The sequence below is a fragment of the Vanacampus margaritifer genome, chromosome 16 (assembly GCF_051991255.1).
Source record: "Vanacampus margaritifer isolate UIUO_Vmar chromosome 16, RoL_Vmar_1.0, whole genome shotgun sequence".
Taxonomy (NCBI): domain Eukaryota; kingdom Metazoa; phylum Chordata; class Actinopteri; order Syngnathiformes; family Syngnathidae; genus Vanacampus; species Vanacampus margaritifer.
The window spans coordinates 15,327,029-15,342,800 of record NC_135447.1 but is presented as its reverse complement, the minus strand read 5'-3'; the positions used below and the strand labels follow the sequence as shown (position 1 = coordinate 15,342,800).

Below are 15,772 nucleotides of genomic sequence, written 5' to 3'. Positions count from 1 at the left end.
CCACTTTATTCTCAGAATGTTAACTTTAAAGTGAGAATTCTCACTTTATTCAAACTCTGAGATTAAAGTGGGAATTCTGCCAAACTTTTTTTCCCCTCTCTCTTCACTGGCCCTAATCCTCTGCCGTAATTATGTAAATGTATTTCAAATTATTTACTTTGGTGGTGTGATACATTTACAAAAGCACAACTTTTTTTTTTTGGCCTCCATCCATGCATACATGTTTTAAACCTTCTTCAACATGTGGAATGTAATAGTCATTGTACATCCGGCCTCCTTTAGAAATTTTCGACAAGCATTTAATCGAGCAATTTTTAAATATTCCTTCCTTACTCAAAATTGTTTGACTTCATTTAATAGTGGTCTGACTCTGTCCTTTAACACCCGTTGTTCTCCCCTTCTTTCTGGTAATGTAACACAGGTGTGGTGTATTCACTGAGCCTGTCTGAGTCAAATTCAAACCAGATTGTTCAGTCGCATATCTTGTCGTTACACTTGACAAAGTATCATATTGCTGCCAAATTTAGGCACCAGATTTCCATAATTATGGGAAAGCTTGTGTGAGATCAATAGCAAATTCAGTTAGGGAGATCTCCAATGACATCAGTCACTACCGTCAAGGCTGCAGTCCTAATGAGTTCTGTTCATGTTGTGATTGTTTGTTTGTTGTTTCCCCCCAAATGTAACCTTTTAGAAAAGTCTTAATCATTCAAGATTATTTTGACCTCAGGTTTATTACTCTCACCAAAGAGAGACGCTGATGCTGAGCTACTGCAGTCAAGTAACCCGAAACCAACATGGCCTATGTGAAGTCACAAAACTGAGGGCAACTTCCTGTTTGCAAAATTGGCATACCACACCATCATCAATCCTCCATGGCAGCCCTATAAACCCCGTCTCAATCAGGCACGGCTTTGAAAATATGCAAAGTAAGTGCTTTGTAGTATTCATTTCAAAGCACTATGCGCTAAAAAAAAGTCCATCGCTGTTCAAACACTGCAGGGAAATGAAGGATCAATGCAATGCTTTGTCATTGATGTTGGCATCTAGAAGAAAATAAAGCAATAACATTGCCTGCATGCTTATTGACAATGCTGGCAAATGGAGATGGGCATCATAATTGATTATTAGGAATTGTGATGATTGTGTAGAATCAAATATTAATAGTGTCTTGAGTGGATTACCATGCTGATTCAATTAGTTTGCGGTCTAAAGAACAACAACAACATGACATCAGCCATATGATGCTAAGCAACTTCCTTGCAGACCTCTGCTATGGTACAACTCCTCTGGGAAACATTACTCTGCTCAATACAAGTCACTGTCATTGAAAGAAGAGATCAAAACAGAGAGAAACTCTCATTCATTTTAAGATTACATTTAAATGCCAACATTTAGGTAATGTTTTGTTAGTGTTTTGTTTTCTCATAAATTGAATTTTTAAAAAAAAGTCAACTGTCCATTCCAGTTATATTAATGTTTTTCCTCTGGAAAAGCAACATTGTGGTATACTTACAAGGCCCAACTATTTTTATGCATGTGCAGTATTTCCATAAGGCCCCTATAAAAACAGTGTAGTATATAGGGAGGATGTATACATGGTTTGTGGGCAGGTGCCTATCCTGTCTTCATGCTGCTAACCATTTTGCTCTAAACTTCTTGTGAATGGACGTACTATTTTTGTTTCCACTATATTTTGGAGGTTCATGATTGACATTTACTGCATTAGCAAAGAATTGTATTTATAATAAAAATATATGGCTATTTACTAGGGATGTTTGATATCACTTTTTTTTTAGACCGATACCGATACTCAAATCTTTAGTACTCACCGATACCGAGCCCTAGTGCCGATACCGTTAGTACTTATGATACATAAAATTCCCCCCCCAAAAAAACAATGACAGATCATATTTAAAAAATGACATATATATCCCAACTATAGCACATTTCCTTAAAATTGCATGAAATTGGCAATTGGATATTTTTTCAATTTTCTCATAAAAGTCATTTTGCATAGAGCACACAATAAAATAAATATTTAAAAAAATCCATATATAAGATGAAAAAAATAATCCAGTGGCCAGAAAAAAAAGTCAAAATCAAAATATGTGGTTATACAACTTAGAATAGAATGAAGTGCAAATAATTCAATTCAATACAATAGTGCTTCAAGTAATTTAGTAATATCTACCATGTTAAGAATTCCTCAAGCTGTTTAGTGAATGATGTTTAATTATATCTTGTTTTGAAATCCATGCTTTCAATTTGGAAGGCTGCTCTGATTAGGAATTAGTATACATAAAACCCAAAGGGAAACAAAAAAACACATTACAAATAAAAATGTAGTGTGAATAAGAGCTATAATTAGCATCTGCGTTGCCTGTAAACGGCACCGTTCTATTTTTAGCACCGCAGCTCGACAACGTTAAGGCAATGAAGAACACTGCGAAGTTACGTGAGCTACAAACATACTGTATATGAACCACAGATATAGGTGCTATTACTCAAAACAAGAGTACTTACTTATTCTCAGTAACGCACACCGAAATGGCGCTGCCGGAAGTAACGGTATGAACAAGTGTTACCTCAAAAGGAGACACACAGGAAACGAACGAGACGGAACAGTTCCTGACCCAAAAAAAAAGGCCACACGAGCGGGGGCCGATACCAGTAACGATATCCGTCGCGAGTACCAATACCATGAAATGTGGCCTGGTATCGACCCGTAATCGCCCATCCCTACTATTTACAGTGTGTAAGAAGTATCTAACTGTTTGTGAATGTGTGTGTTCAACATGTGAGTCAATTGTGTTCTCAGTTTGTCACAAGATAAGTTTTACATCCGACACAATACTGTCCTGTAAACATCAGTTACTTCCAAAAGAATACCTACCAAACCACATTTTCTGACCGGCCCTCACACAGCCATTATGAAGTCAAAATAAAATATCCGATGCTTTAATTTTGATGCACACACATGACTGGTACATGCGAGTAAAGGCAACGATGCACATGTTGTGCAAGTGCAGGTTAGCCTATGACTGTCTTTGTAGTCTGAAATATGGTCTGGTCCCTCTACGACCTATTCGTATTTGACAAAATAAAAATGAAACAATGTTAACTGAAACTACACCAATAAGCTGAAATGTTGATCTTCACCCATATTCATTTTTGTTGTCAAACCCTTAATGTATGAATTCAGTCTGCATAAAAAAAAACAAAAAACAAATTGGCCTTAGTGTTCTAATACTTTTGGAGAAAAGTATGGCCAAATTCCCATGTGGACTATTAACTGCATTATTTGCTTGCAATCAGATAAGGAAAGGTCTTGTAATCTGTGATTAGACTTGGTGATCCAAGATCATAAAGTTCTCCGTCTCGGTTTGTCACGGGTCTCTTAATTTGTTTGCATTGGAAACAACGATGAGATTTTCTACTTTATTCCCAGCAGCAGCGTTTAACACGTATGTGTAATGTAAGAACCCTCAATGTTCTCAGAACACTGCAAAAACTCTATTAAGCAAGCAAAGTGACAGATTTTTTAAAGCAATTTATGAAAGCCACAGACTGATCAAAATGAAAAAAAAAAAAAACATATTTTAAAGATGATTGTGATTATATTTGCAAACTACATTCGAGGCAATGATGTTATAACAGAAATATAGAATCCATTTTGCCAAATGTTGTTTTCTACATCAGTCAGCCAACAAGATAATTAGCAGCTCTTTATAATCAGCCAAGAACTGACACAAAAAAACAACAACAATCACACAACTACACACCCTTGTACTTAGTGTAAATTGCCCTTTTTTATGGTGATGGCCATGCCAAGCAGTTAACCACAAAATGTGGAAATTCAATTACAAGAATTGAAGTGGAATTTCAATAAATCTTTGGAACTCTTTTATTACAGCTCACTGGTGGCTTCAATACATACGATATGAAACAGCCTCACCTTGAACCAAAAATCAGTGACTTATGAAATGGATCTTCTGTCACATGGCAAATGGGATCGAAATGACTAAATAGATAACTGCTTCACCTTCATTCAATAGGTCAGGCTTGGGCTGTTCGATTATTAAGAAAATATTCATCACAATTATATTGGTAGTAATTGAAATCACGATTAGGACGATTATTTATTTTTTGGGTACAAAACAAGAAAATGTTTAAACAAAAAATATTAAGACAAATAAAACTATTCATTTTCTGGAGATATTGCGTGTGAAGGCTGTGAAGCTGAATGAAAACTGTAGAATGATTTGGAATGATGTTGAATGGCATGGAATGCTGCAGAATAACCTGTAAAGAGCTGAACAGTTGAAAGTTAGAACTGTTACAATCGGTGAATAAATGAAGAAATTATAGCAGAAAAAAACAAAAAAGAGGTCAATATGAAAACTCAAGTACGGAATAGACTAATAATCATCCCTAAAGTGAAATGAAACCATTGAATGTTTTGAATGTCACTTTGAAATGATATAAATGGGAAATGATGCCATTAGAAATAAATCGGGGAAATTAGGGTACAAAATCAGGATATTTGGAATACAAAAAATGGAACCTAGAATGGCATGAACATTGGAATATGTTAAAATTGGAATGACACGAAACGGATGAATTATGTGGAAGTAGATAGACGCCAAAAAATAGGCGGAATAATAATGATAATAAGTTTTAAGTATAGGAATAACAGCCTTCACACAATTCTTTGAAACACATAATTATGCAAGTTCCTTTTGGATGAAACAAAATTGATTACATTTGTTATTTTAAAATAAAATAAAAAGGTTCAAATGTATACATTTAAACAACTCAACTCAAAATTAGTATTAATAATCTTTTTTTTTTTAACGATTATGCTGATTTTGTAAATGTGGAGTGTAATAATTTAAATTGTAATTGAATTTCGATTAATTGCACAGCCCTAAGTCAGGCACATGAGCAAACTTTTGTCAGAGACATAACTACTGTAGTTCTGCTGGGTGGCTAAATAAACATCATGCCAAAGATGTAAAACTGCCTAATCACACTGGGAAAAGCCCTACATGGTGCCTCGGTAAAAAGATGACTCAAGATGAAATTTCCGAAAACCAAAGTAAATAATTTTTTTCCTATACAGAGTATTTCCTCAGTGCACAGGCAGTCTGTATTTTGCCAGATTTAATTATTCCCGACCGACAAAGAGATGGCCAAGTTTCTCTTTCCACATCTCCTCAAAGCCTGAAACAAGGTCTTACAAATTATGTGTTATGTTTATCTGTTTCAGGCAACATGCATATAAACACTGAAAAGATTGGATTACTGCAGGCCCTTATCTGATACATGGTGTTTGGAGAGACTTAATTTGGGGTTCTGGTAAACAAAAAGTGCATTGCTGAATTTATTATGATGAGGTGAAAATAAATAAAAGGAATCGTAAACAAAACTAGAGTTTTTACATTCCCTTTTTCCACATGATGTTTCTTTGGAATGTACTGAAAAGTGAGTCATGAAACACAAGACTCAGCTGGACACAGAAGGGGAAACCTGGAATAGTTCAATAGTCTAGAAAAATCCTGCTAAGGCTGTCAAGCCCCACCTCAGAAGTAGTGAAAATGGTGATAAATGCTTCAGACATTCCAAGGTAGATTTCTCTTCCAGGAGCAATGCTTTAGGGATCAAATAGCACATTGTTGTGTTGTTTCCCACATACGTACACTACTAGAGGTCCTGGGAACAAATTCTAATCTTTTTTTGTACAGTTTCTTTACAGTTTATTGTGTATAACTGATTACTAAGGATAACTGCAAACACTACATCTGTCAGAGATCAAGTCAATAATTCTGTTTTGGAGAATAATCTAACACATTCACCTATTGTTTCCTTTGATAAAAACTACTGAGTATGCACCATTTCTAATTCACAGGCTAATCGCTTAACCTATTCACTCCCAGCCATTTTCACTGAAGCAACCCCCTTCGCTTCCGGCTGTTTAACTGGATTTTGACTGATTGAAGGCCCACAGAATATCCTTTTCTATTGCTATAAAAACATGGAACTGGAAGATTAGAGTCTCTTCTTTCATCAGGAAAAAAAGTATATTTTTATCTGTTTCTGTTTTGTAGAAATTAGCATTAGAATATATATATAGAATATAGTTTCATCATTATTCACAAATCTGTTTAAAACAGTAGGGGGAACAACTTGTTGCAACATGGCCCTGGTTGATCTCTTATACTCTGCTGCAACCTGCTGGCTGTTTTTGTAATAACTACCATTGCTTCAAGCATTCTCTTTAGTTCAGAGGCTGCAGCAAAGCCTTCTGTATGCGCTAGCATAAAAAAAAAAACATTAAAAAACATATAAATACGTCTTTGGCATGTTAATATTTAAAATAGAGCAAATGAGTTAGCTAAACACAGAAACACTAACTACAAAAAAATGTGTCTGATGTGTTTTGCATACTAATTTATCTAACCTCAGAACGTGAATGGGTGTTTTGTTCTTTGTTTTAACATCATGTCAAAAGCGTGTGATCTTCCTTTTCCATCCACGTCCATGATAAAAGCTCAATTTGCTCTTCATTTGACCCTTTCTAGCTGATGTCGCCACTGCTCATTAGTAAGTGAATAAGCAGTCGTATGCAAAGTGTGGTTCTGTGGCGGTTCTGTGGGGGTTGGGTTTTCGTCTGTTATGAGTGTTTTTATTGTTTTTGTCTGTGGTTGGTGTTTTTTGTCGTGTGTTCATGGGGTCTATTTCACAAAGCAGGTTTAGTGAGAACTCTGGGTCAAGAAACCCTGAAATGTGGGAAACAGCGTTTCAGAAAATGAGGTAATTGAAACCAGAGAAAAAGAGGTAAGTTTAGCCTGTTTCATAAAAAGAGGTAATTTAAGCTCTCGGTCAGTTACGGAGTAAGATGTTCAATGAACCAAACTTGGTCGGTAGCATGTTTTCCACAACAAACCTTGAGGTTTTCTCTGTCCCCGCCTCCTTCCAGCCACATTTTCTCATTCATAAAGTCCGCTGCGGCGAGTTTTTGCATAAATACGCCTATAGTCTAGAGCGTTAAGTCCACTTTTGTCACGAACATGGCATATCCTTTTGACAATGACCCTATTGATGAAGGTGCCTATTGCACAGGGAATTAAATATTTGTTGTGAGATTGTTATCAGACCGCGCATAGATATGCTGTCATTTCCGGACAGTTATCTTTTTGAGCGGTACCGTTTCACATCACAGTCCATCCCCTACATACACAACTTAATCCGTCCTTATATTTGCAACATTACCAACCGTAGTCATGCGCTCACATCACTGCATATATTGTGTGTTGCGCTCCGTTTTTGTCTTAGAACCATTTGAATAATGTTTTTATGTTTCATTTTAAGTCAAGTGCGCATCTCCCCCGCAGGATTGCACCCAAATGAAATGAATTAATGAGCTACCAATCAACAGGCTTCCCCTGTAATATTGTGATTGCAAAGGACTACATTTAAATTTACACATTGACCCGACACCCGAGCAGCAACGTTCTCGCACGCCGCCTTCCTCTATGGGGAGCTGCTGCGGTGTTGCACTTTTTTTCTCAAGACATGTTCAAATTCGCCATATGATCGCATTAAGATTTTCAGTTGACAGAGGTAAAAAAAAAAAAAGATAAAAATAAAAACGCGGAAGCAGAGGGTGGCGGCGAGCTGTGTGCTTCCCCGTTGCCATGGTGACTCGACAAATCGGGGCTCCAATGATGTGGACTTTTTAGTGTAGTGGCAACGCCAGGTGAAACAACTCTGCGTTGATATAACTACCTTAATTCAGCTGTCCTGGAACCGAAAACGCAGCGTTTCCTATCTCAGGGCATGTCAACTCGCTGCTCAGGGTTAGTCTCAGTGTTTGTTAAACATGCTTTATGAAATGGACTCCTGGTTTCTTCCCTTGTCTCGTTATGTCTAACCACGTCCACCTGTGTGTGTGTCTTCCCTTTCCCAGGTGTGTCTCATTAGTGTTGGTGTATTTAGTCTGTTGTGTTTGTCCATTTGGTGTGGGTGCATTGCCTATGTTGTGTGTGGAAGTTCATGTGTCAAGCCTTTGTCACAGCCAATTCGTCTTCATCACCGCCTAGTAGCCTAAGTCACTGCCAAGTAGCCTTCGTCACTGCCACGTCATCGCCACAGCTAACCAAGTCGTTCCGACACGGCAAACAAAGTCGTCCTCGTCACAGCTAACCAAGCCGACCTTGTCACAGCTAACCAAGCCGTCCTCGTCACAGCTAACCAAGCCGTCCTCGTCACAGCTAACCAAGCCGTCCTCGTCACAGCTAAAGCTAACCAAGTCGTCTTTGTCACAGCTAACCAAGCCGTCCGCGTCACAGCTAACCAAGCCGTCCTTGTCACAGTTAACCAAGCCGTCCTCGAAACAGCTAACCAAGTTGTCCTCGTCACAGCTAACCAAGTCCTCCTTGTCACAGCCAAGAAGACATAACCCCAGTCAAGTCACTCCACAGCAAGTCAAGCCAAGGCAAGGCAAATGAGGTCACGCTCGTTCCAGTCATGGCAACCAGTCTACTCAGGTCTTGTCCAGTCATGGCGAACAGTCCACTCATGTCCCATCTAGTCATGGCGACCAGTCCAGTCACGTCCCATCCAGTCATGATTGTCTGCTCACCTTTCTCCCTATGTTCCTCATATTGCACTTCATTGCTGTCTCACTGGCTTGCTTGCCCGCGTTTGGGTCCACCATCCCTCAACCACTCACACCCATCCTGACACTATATAAATGAAGTACCATTTACCATTCATTCTAAAGTTTGGAAATTCTCTGCTTTGTTGTGCAGATCATTCACTTCAGCTATTGGGTTACTCTTTTGTACTTATGAAAAGCAAATTTGACCAACAGTCACAGAAAAGTTCTACATTTGAAAACTCACAACATGCTATGTCAAAGAGCAGATACAAGATGATTAAATTACATGGCATCAAACCAGGGTGCAGGATTCAGGACCAGGTTATACTGTAGACATTTTCAGTTAAAATTTTTATTCTTAGTCACTTTTCAAGTAAAGGCAACCGTCTTTCCAAGTAACCTCACTGGGAAATATCTCGGGCCAATAACCTCTATTTCTGCGTGTTTCCACATTCACTAACATCTTATTAGGCTTCCCCATGAGTAATAGCCATTTTTATAGAGCCACAATTGCCACTCTTAATTGCAGATGGTGCTCTGATGTAGGCACCAGACCACCAGCATGGCATTCTGCCTGGATTTTATGGTGTAAAATTGCCCAAAGAACATGGAAGACTTTCCCCAGTAGACAGAAACAAAGATGAACCCTGTGCTGACCAGGTTAGCCAGCAACAGATTTGCTGTGTTTTAGTTCCCAATACTTAGTTTCCTGCACCTGAGGCCCACAAAATATGATATATCATGTTTAGTGACCGAGAACTGATTGAGCTCAGCCCATACTTCCGAAAAACCAGGATATTTTGTATCGCATCGTTGTCTTCTAAGCAGCCCCACATGGCTATTTCACAACAATATAGCCAACTATTACTTGGAACAGGGAATACTGAAAGTAACCATAAGAAGTAAGCCAACAAGGATTTGGTTGATGTTTCAGTTTTCTACTGGATTAAGCCATAACTTGACAAGTAGGTATGTAGAAAGGGTCTTGGTTCACCATACTAAATTGTGGCAAGATATTGCATTCTCAGTAAATGAATAAATACATACATAAAAAGTCATGCTCTGTAAGAAAAAAAATAAAATAATAATAATAATATATATATATATATATATATATCTCCAGCATTTGATGTGCCACACACATACACACAGCATATTTTACAGTTATGATTAAAAATAGGATTGAAGTGGCAAGATTTCAGTCCAAATAGTCCTTATAGCCTAACCTATTTTCAAATACAAATTAACAGAAATTGGCAATATGGCAGGATGTTAATATCTAGTATCCAGGAAAAAGAGCAAAGTACTTCTTTATTAAAAAGTGATACCAATGATTGAAAATAGTGCTGTCACTATCGAATATTTTTAGAATCGATGTATCGACTAATCAGATTCATTTTAATTTTGCATTAAAGTGTATTACATTTTTTCCCCCCATGATTACAGTCTATCAACCAGTGATTGGTGGTTATTTCGTACTTCGTATTTGTACAGTGATTAAAAAAAAAAAAGGGGGATTGATGTTGTACTATGTTACCGGTTTGGTTATTGTTTTCCAAAGTAAAAACAGATGTTTGCAAATGTCTTATTTTGCTTAAACACAGAAGATAACCAGTCTTCTTTCATGAAGGACTACAGAAATCAGTGAACAATTGCTGTTGATATGCTGAAATCAGAGGATTTGGACGATTACGTGATTATTAAAATAGCTGTCGATTAATTTAATAATTGATTACTTAATTGATTAATATTGACAGCTCTAATTAGAAATGGCTACAGTCACACAACTGAAGTTAACCATCTAATTTTGATGTTGAAATTTATCTTTACTTCAGATTTGCAGACAGAAATTTAACGACTGGATTTTAAGGCTTTTGGCACATTCTTTTGTACAACACAATCTTACTTTGAACTCTCAACACTATACCTTTCCTTGGCCTATAATAGAGGAAATTATTTAAATATTCTCAGTGGAAAAATAATAACTATTATTATCAGCCCTAGTAATGAGAGCTTCTAACTAATGAAACCGAGAGATGTGTCACAAAAATGAATCTCTCTCTGCCTTGCAATGGCCACTAATTCATTGACTGTCACATGTCTACTACTTCTATGATCGACTGTCATAATCATATGCAACTGGATTAGATGGATTATAGATGTGCCACTGTTAAATTGCTTAGTAACAAACCTGGTAAGTCATTTTTTAAACATTGAAGCATTGCATTGAATGCACTGTTTAGCTTGTAAGCCATTCAAATACCATTTTAGGGAACAATATGGATGAGCTTCTCTTGGCAAGGTAATTGAGTGTAGCTTCAAAGTATACAGTCAGCCGATGGCAAATCCAGGTCCAGAAAGTAAAAACCCTGCCACAGTTTGACTTTAGCCCCTCGCGCTAGCTAGCTAGCTCCCTAGCAGGTAAACAAGCACCTGGGGAGCTAGCTAGGAAACTAGCTAGCTAGCACCTGAGGCTAAAGCCAAACTGTGGCAGGGTTTTTACTTTCTGGACCTGGATTTGCCACCTCTGACAGTCGGTCAGTAATCCTTAAAATAAAAAGCATATATTATTCATAAATTCGGAGTTAACAGCCTATATGCAGTATAGACTTCATTTCTCTAACTATAACAAGATGTTGAAAAGAAAGACAAAAAAAATCCAAGACCATTTGCTCATCCTCTAATTGTAGATACAGTCAAATACAGTCATTTGTAAATGTGCACCCAAAGTTAACTTGTTACCATTGGGCCACGTACCACTCCATGATTGATTCAAAGTTACAATTGAACCTCCAGTACACGCCTTATGGACCCTTTAACAATCAAGCAAGAAGATCTAGCGAGAAGAAATATGCAAGTTAGAACTTTTCATTACGGCTCTGACACGCCACAGGAAAATGGCTCCAACTTTACACTATTTGCAAGTGTCACCTGCTATACAGTGGTAATTGCACATAAATGTAGAAAATCAGAACCTAAAGATATAAGGTGCCTTCATCTACTCTTGAAAATCTGGTGCCCAGTCATCTTCTAAAAGCATAATTCCCACCTTTAAACTTGAATAGCGGCGAGCTGTCATCCTTTTTTTTTTTTTTCCGTTATCAAAGGCATACACCATGATGGTATGATCTCAGACAAGTCGACTTCATGAATCTTCCATGGGGTGCCATCAGATGTTAACTCTTGCTGAAAGTTTAATTTAACCACTGATAAAAGACACATGTTACTGCCTTGAAAATTAAATCTTAAGCGACGAAATTAGTTGCGATAAATCAAGAGTCAAATGTTTTCATTTGATAAACAACAACATTAATAAAGCAAAACTAACACACAATCACGTAAATGATGGTTCAAAGGAATCTTGTAGCAAATGAGATCCAGACAGACGGACTTACAGACTCAGCAGATCGTTTTCACCTCTCGCCATAAAACCAATGCAAGATTCAAACTTGGGTCATTCTAAAACAGATGTCGAGCGTCATGTGTTACACAGGTGGATCCACATGTGGAGCTCATGATAACTTGTGTGGAACAACAATAACATATCTTGTTAATACCATTTGTTGTTGTGTAAAGTATAAACAACAGGAGTATGTTAACCCAAAACAGCTCAAAATAGCTCAAAATAGCTCCTTACACAGCAAAAGAATGCCACAACAACTGTCTAAATGTTCTTCAGAAGTGAAACGTTTTGTATGAACTGCTAATGCACATTACGTGTACATCAATAGGAACAGATTGGTCAAGAGTTCAACTCTCCACTAAAGTTGTTCGTTTTTTTTGGGTGGTGATGGGAAAAGTAGAGAAGCATATCTTAACTATAATTTTGGGACTCGGTAGATTATTCTTCTCCAGACTTCTATTGAGGTGGATTACAACATATTGTGGTACATAGCGCTACCTACTGTGAAGGAGGGACATAACAATTAGTAGGCGTCTGATACATGCGGTGCCACGTGATATGGCAATCATTTGGCACCTGCGGGGTCCAGTTTTATTTGAGCGGGGGCACGTGCCACCCCGACCTCCCCCTTTGGCTCCTCCAGTGCTTGTACAATAGTAAATTTCAGGTCTTTACAGCTACAAAGCTATTATTCAACATTATCATTTAAAAAAATGTAAAATGCATGTAAAAAAACAACAACATATGGTTTAAGTAAATTTAGATAAGGATTTAAAAAAACAAAACGTTTGAATTACTGCTACTTAACTCTTTTACTGTTGAACTTTGATTTTAATACGAATACATTATGAAAGGTACTGTGAAATCCCACCTTTGTCTGTCAATCGATCAAATGATTACATAAACTGAATACGTAGATTTTGTTTATCTTAAACTACATCCTCAGTACAATAAATACATTTCTCCCCCTAAAATGTTGTCGTCAACGTTTTATCGTGTGATTTGCATTCATCGCGCTGGACGTGTGTTGATGTTTCACCTGAGCAATGTTCTTGTTGAGCAAGTAGACGCCATATTCAAAATGAAACCGCTCTCCTCGGGGATACAAAGGGAATCTGTGAATGACAGGAGAAAGAAAAATAAATCAACAAGACTTCAGCAACTTTTCAGCATTTTTTTTTTTCAATTGTCTGCAAGACAAGCTGACACCTTCAGACAAATACTTGCGAGCCAACTAAGCATTGGCTTTTGCTACTACAAAATACTGTATAACTCTTTGACATTTTACAATGCAAGCCAATTTCAGTGCATTACAGGATTGTTGCCTGTTTGTATTGCTTGCTAATTTTTATTATTATCAAAAAGAATGTTGATCTTTGCAAATAATTCATGTTGAAAGTTTCAGTTCATGTAGCCAGCAGCGTTTATGATAGAGAACCTTTGCAGATGTTTGAAGAAGCTGGCTCTGCAACTATGAGACCTCCACATTAACACTACCCCAATATCCTGTTAAACTGTAAAATCAAACTGAAGGTGGAAGAGTCCAAACAACCTGATCATTCAGACCATTTCCAACAAATAGAAGCTTTCCTATCCATACAGTGTGGAAATCCCATTGGTGCCAGCCAGATGTACAACGTTGAACCTGAACAATATGCTGACATTCATAGTTGGAAAATTTTCGTTGTTACCAGGATTTTGTCATCCTTTTCTGTTATTAACTGCATATATCTGATTATAATGGGTCAGATAATGCTGACACAAGCACATGCATGTTTGCACCAAAACACTTTTGAAGACTTTGAATTATCTCCACAAGGCATACATTTGTTCTATCTAAACTCTGAGACCAAATGTTTCACCTTAACCTTGGCAGTAACCCAAATCTAATCAAACCCATAACCTTTCAAACCCCATAAGAACTGTACTTTCACCTTTGTAGCAATGAAAGAATAATGCTTGCACTCAGGGGTTCTTAATCTGGGCTCGATCAAACCCTAGGCGTTCGGTGAGTCAGTCTCAGGGGTTCGGTGAAGGTTGATTGGTGATGACACGCCACGCTTGGCCATCCTTAGCTGCAGGTGATCACGTGACATGGCTTGGCCTCTCTTTGGTGCGCTCAGTAGTCGACCTGTGACTTTTGTTATAGTATGTTGTGTGATTTCTTGACCGTTTTAATCCCTTCATACTAACTATGTCGAGCAAAAGCAGAAAGCGATCGGATGAATATGTGCAATGTGAATTCACATGTACAACGGATTGATTGGTATGGTGTTCCACAGGGTTCAATTCTGGCGCCTCTGCTGTTTTCATTGTACCTGTTGGCCCTGGGTTCGACCTTAAGAAAACAGCGGTGGTTGTTTTAAAGTGCTCTATAAATATAGAGTTGAGTTGAGTGATGAGAGTCAGCGTCCTGACTGCTGATTTGCAATAAGTTCAGCAATTCGAGTCTTACAAAATTACCTATCTAGCAAAACTGAAAGAACACTTCCTTAAGGGTTATTACACCATTGTATAGAAGCTCTTTAACACCAAAAACCTTTCCTGATAAAATATTATTATTGGTGGGGGGCTGGGCTGGCTGTGTTTGCCCTGTGCCCCAAAAGACTAGCTATGGCCCTGGGAACAGCCTTTATTCGATAAGTGGTCCGTGCGTTCATGAGTTTGAGGGACCCGGCACATGCTCCTTTGCTCCACGCGGCTGTGAAAGTCCGTTAGCCCGTCTGCTCAGCTGCTTCTCCCGATTCGCAACACAAAAGCCGGAATTAATTATTAGAGCTATCAAAATTAATTGATTATCAAATTAATCTACTTTTTTAATAATTGAGTAATTGTTTAGAGTCATTGTTTAAAATTAAATTGTCCAAATTGTGCAATTTCAGTCTCTCAACAGTAAGTCTTCTCAGATTTCTGTAGTCCTTCGTCAGAGTAGACTGAATAGATTTTATATGTAATAAAAAACATATATTTTTACTATGGAAAACAATGACCTAACCAGTGACTGAATTAGTTTCAAAAAGGTTGATGAGTGCAAGATCAATTAATCTCATTGTTATTGCTGAATGATGTTTGGTTGTTTTTTATTACTAAAAAACACTAAAGGAACAATAATAATTGGTTAAACCGTAATGGGGGAGGGGGGTGGTGCTTTTGTAATACACTTTAATGCAAAATAAATTTGCATCCCTTTATTCGATTAATTGATGGAATCTATAGAATAATCGATTCTAAAAATAATCTATAGTGACAGCCCTATTAATTATGAGAGGGAGTAGTGTGGCGGTGATGTGGCTAACAGTCATTGTTGCCTGACCATTTTTCAATCACAAGGTACATTTTTGTGTGAAATCATGAAGCCCTGCAAGATGCAACAGTTTGACACAAAGGCGTTATTCACACGTTAGCAGACGTGTGAGTGAGCATGTGTGATGTGTGTCTATATTGTATGTCTCCATATAAGCGGGCACTGTAAGCTTCGTTTTCTGTGTTTGTGTCTTCCCCCCAGGCTTCAGGTCCTTTGTTAATCCTGTGTGAGAGCAAACTGAGGCTCTTTACCCCTTTTACTATAACCTGCGGCAGGAGGATTGTATAGAAGAAAATAAGTAGGACTTCACTGGACTCTTCTGTCTGCCATGAGATCGCGCTAATGGCAGTTTAAAGTTGCATACCTAGCAAAGATTCAGATGTTCCTGCCGCCTGATAAC

General features: G+C 37.8%; 1 protein-coding gene across 3 annotated transcripts in view; it reads right to left on the bottom strand.

Annotated features, from left to right (window-relative positions):
- uvrag (UV radiation resistance associated gene) overlaps positions 1-15,772 on the bottom strand; it is a 91,152-nt gene that overhangs the window by 24,151 nt on the left and 51,229 nt on the right. For all 3 annotated transcript variants that reach the window (XM_077547022.1, XM_077547021.1, XM_077547024.1), the window contains exon 13: positions 13,108-13,183. In XM_077547022.1, coding sequence (XP_077403148.1) covers positions 13,108-13,183 — 76 coding nt within the window. The remainder of the gene's footprint in view (positions 1-13,107; positions 13,184-15,772) is intronic.